At 64.5% G+C, this 3,856-nt stretch overlaps 1 protein-coding gene across 1 annotated transcript in view; it reads left to right on the top strand.

Moving 5' to 3' along the window:
- Positions 1-1,800, top strand: part of PDCD2 (programmed cell death 2) — a 6,469-nt gene extending 4,669 nt beyond the window's left edge. Inside the window, exon 4 of the mRNA XM_012734846.1 lies at positions 1,388-1,800. Coding sequence (XP_012590300.1) covers positions 1,388-1,546 — 159 coding nt within the window. The 3' untranslated portion in view covers positions 1,547-1,800. The remainder of the gene's footprint in view (positions 1-1,387) is intronic.
- The last annotated feature ends 2,056 nt before the right edge of the window (positions 1,801-3,856 follow it).

The raw sequence follows: 3,856 nt of genomic DNA, 5'->3' as shown, positions 1-3,856 counted from the left end.
CCCCTGCGGGCATGAAGACCCCCACGGGAAGGTCCCGCGGCGCCGGGCCGGGGGCGGGGGGCAGCTGCAGCGTCTTACCTTGAAGGCCACGGGCAGGGTCTTGTTGCAGCGCCAATGCGAGGGCAGCACAGAGCACAGGAAGTTGGGGCTATCGGTGCGGACCAGTTCGGCCGGGTGGTCGGCGATGATCTCCACCATCGTGCGGTTGTCGTGCGGCGGCCGCAACCGGGGCACAGCAGCCACTGCTGCCGCCGCTGCTGCCGCTGCCGCCGCCGCCGCCTCCTGCTGCTGCTGTTGCTGCTGTTGCTGTTGCTGCTGTTGCTGTTGCTGCTGCTGCTGCTGTTGTTGCGCAGCCACCACCGGGCTCACGTCGCTCATCTTGCCGGGCTGCAGGCTGCTGGAGGGGGGGCTGAAGCGCCGGCTGGTGCTCGGATCTACGGGAATACGCATCACAACAGCCACAAGTTAGCGAAGTGGCCGGGGGAGGGGGAGGAGGGTGGAAATGAGGGGCGAGGAGGAGGAAATTGGGGGGGTGGAGGCGAGACGGAGGAAAGGGGACGGAGGTGATGGGGCTGAAGAGGTGAGAAATCAAGTTCGATGCAGCCGACTGCCGGGCGGAGTCTGACGGAGCCAGCGGTGGCTTTGCGGAGCAGACGGGATGGCGGGTGGGAAGACCCTGGAGGCACAGATCCTCGCCGAAGCCTTTGGAACACCCGGGGTGCCAGCTACGGACGGAGCGGAGATGTGTTTGGCTGGGGGCTTCAGTTTGCCGCTTAGAGCAGGGTCCCTTGGGGCACCACGTCCTGGGTGCGTTGGCGCCCCCTCCCAGTTCGAGTCCAGCGGAGGAGCCGAGTGGGTTCAGCAGGCCAGCCGTGGGGCCCGCGCAGCAGCGCGCTGCCAGCCACCGCCGCGCCGCGCCGCGCCGCTGATTTAAAGAGCCTTTCTTGTTCCTTCTGCCTGAGTTGTGTGTCAGAACCCTTAATTTGTCCTTAGTTTGTGGATTTATTGGGAAACAAATGGATGCAATCATTAAGAAATAACTTCTAGACAATTTTGGCATCAAAATCTGCTTGGAATTGCCCGAGCGGTGGGCTGGTGGCGTTTCCCAGGCAGAGACGGCGCAGGGGCTGGCGGGGCCCCCGTTGGCTGTGGGTGTCGGGCAGCGCCTGGGTGGGCACTTCCTCCCGCTGTCCCTGCTGGGCAGTGTGACCCGGGTCCTGCTCGGTGCCCTTCCGGCCGGTCCGCCGCTCTTCCCTGGGCGCCACCAGCTGAAGCAGAGACACGGAGTTGCCCCGACTCTGGCAGCGGCCTGGGGGTTGGGGTGGGCGCCCAGAGCGGTGGGCACTCCCGGCCCCGGCGTGCTCTGACCGCACCGTCCTCTCCCCAGGTCATGCCCCAGCTGCTGTACTACCTGAAGGCTGACAGACTGGGCAGGAGCGTGGACTGGGGTGTCCTGGCCATCTTCACCTGTGCAGAAAGCTGCAGGCTGGGCACTGGCTACGCGGAGGAGTTTGTGTGGAAGCAAGATGTGGCGGCTGCACCGTAGGCGTGGGCCTGAGGCCGGGACTTGTCCTGCCAGCACGCCGGAGGTCTGGCCCAGCAGAGGCCCAGCGTCATCCGCAGCGTGCAGATGTGGGCGAGACGGGTGTCCAGGGGTGTCCGGCCGCGACGAGGCGCCGCTGTGCCGGGAGGCTCCTCCGGGTAGGGTATTTCAGCAGAAAATATTTGTATCTGTGCCAGGGCGTAGAAATAAACCTGAACAACCACAGCTTGGCGTGAGGTGGCCACCTGTGTGCAGTGGGCTGGCCCGTGACCATCACTTTTGTTAAAAAAATGGTTTATCGTCTCAAGTCGAACTGCCAAGCAGGACACCCCCGTTCAGAGTCAAAGCCTGGAGACTGGCCCGCCGGCGGCAGCTCGGCGAACACCGGTGGCCCTGGCGGCCGGGCAGGGGAGGGGCGCGGGGAGAGGCTGGCGGGGGCGGGGGCCCCAGCAGTGCTGAAGCGGCAGCAGAGTCGGGGGCCAGAGGACCGGAGGTTTGGGACCAGAATCCCAGATTAGCTCTGGCCTGGGGCGGCTTTCAGGTATGGGGTGCCTGTGGGGGCCCCCCAGGGCCAGGGGGGCCCAGAGAGATGCTGTTGTGCATGAGTGCTTGAAAGCAGACAGCTGCTGCGTGAAACCCGCTCGTGCGTGTTCTGCAGCCCTCGCTCCACAGCCTCGTGGCCCGGCGACCCCCGTTGCTGCTCTGGGCTGCTGCTCTGAGACCGTCAGTCCCCCCAGGGTAGGCCCCATACACCCGCCCCAAAGAGATGTGCACAACAGCCCCCCGTTTGGCAAACTGCGCAGTAGGCCGACGCTCCTGCTGAAGTAAAACAGTCGTGCGGGGGGGGGGGGGGGACGCTCGGTACAAATCTCAAATCTCAGCGTGCGAGAGCGGGTGGGGGTCAGGCGAAGCAGCCGCAGCTTCTGGGAACTGCAGGAGTGAGGCATGCGGCTCCTCACAGCCAGGTGTATTCCGGGAAGCCCTGGCTGCCGGGGCCTTTATAAAAGACTGATTCATACATATAGAACTGGGGTACAGGCGAGAGGCGCAGGGGGGTGAGAGGCTTCGCCAGAGATGGGGTGGGGAAACAGGCGGGGCCCCGGTAATCTACTGCTGAGGGGAGCCGCGGGGAGACGGAGGGTCTGCTGCGGCCTGGGCCACTCCCCGGCCTGGAGCTCACACGTGCTGCAGCGGCCACCAGCGGCATCGTAGTGCTGAGACTGACCCCTGCGCCCCGGCTCCTTGGAGACCTCAGCGGACAACACCTGCCGGGGTGCTGGGCGTCACCAGACAAGCTGTCCTCAGACGTGTGGCCCTGCCATGCACAAGCGTGACAGACTAAACCACCCACAGAAAATGTCCCGGTGCCAACCACAGCTGCTGACGAAAATCACAAAGCCAAATCAATGCATCAAGGAGCCCAGCCCCCTCCAAGAACGCCTGGACCGTAGAGCAGTTTCCCCCAGCACCTGCTTCAGGCACACGCCCGCCGTGGCGGAGAGTGAGGGGGGCCCACCGCTCGCTGCGCTTCAACACCCGCTCTGCAGGGGACGAGGCTCTGGACTCGGCCGCCCACCTGCGGGAGACGGTCACCCTGAGCGCTGAGAGTGCAGCTGGGGAGTCAGTGAGGCCACCAGACCCACCACTGCTGAGAGGAAGAGAATTAAAATGGGCCTAGGAACAGCAGCGGCGTCGGGCCGGCTCTTCCCGTGAGCGGCCCGATGCCCGCCAGGAGCTTCCCGAGCGCCGGCTCCGGCGAAGCGCAGCCAGGGCCCCGCGCGGAGCGGGGCACTCGGCGCTCGGGCCGCCGCGGGCCCCAAGTCGGTCTCGTCTCACCCCACGGAACGAAGAGGACCGAGGCGGGCGCTGCCTGGCCTGGTTGCTGGGAGATCCCGGCGGCCGGAGGAAGACGTGACCCTCGCGGGGCCTCGCTCATCACATGAATCTGCACTTTCACGAACAGCGTTTATCACACAGACGCTCGAGGCACTGCAGAGGTCGCCCGGGGGCCCGTCCTGCGCTGCCGGAAAGGCGGGATGTGTCTGGCCCCAAACTGACCCCTAGGAATTACAACTTAGAAAAACAACACTTTTAAAAAAGAGTTTTACTTTTCTGGTAGAAATATAAAAACCGGTTTATGGGGAAGAAATTAAACAGAACCAGAGCACAATCAGTCGCAGAGGTGGCTTTCACACTTACAAGCTTTGCCCCGTAAACCACTTGTCAACAGCAGAGTGTCTCAAACCTACATATAAATACGCAGCAGCACAGCGCCAGCCACTCGCGGGGGGCCCTGCGCGGGCCCCGGCTCCC

This window comes from Condylura cristata, unplaced genomic scaffold (genome assembly GCF_000260355.1).
Source record: "Condylura cristata isolate star-nosed mole 26May11 unplaced genomic scaffold, ConCri1.0 scaffold00076, whole genome shotgun sequence".
NCBI classification, from domain to species: Eukaryota; Metazoa; Chordata; class Mammalia; order Eulipotyphla; family Talpidae; genus Condylura; species Condylura cristata.
Note: the sequence above shows the minus strand (reverse complement) of the source record. Positions and strands in the feature narration are given on the sequence as shown.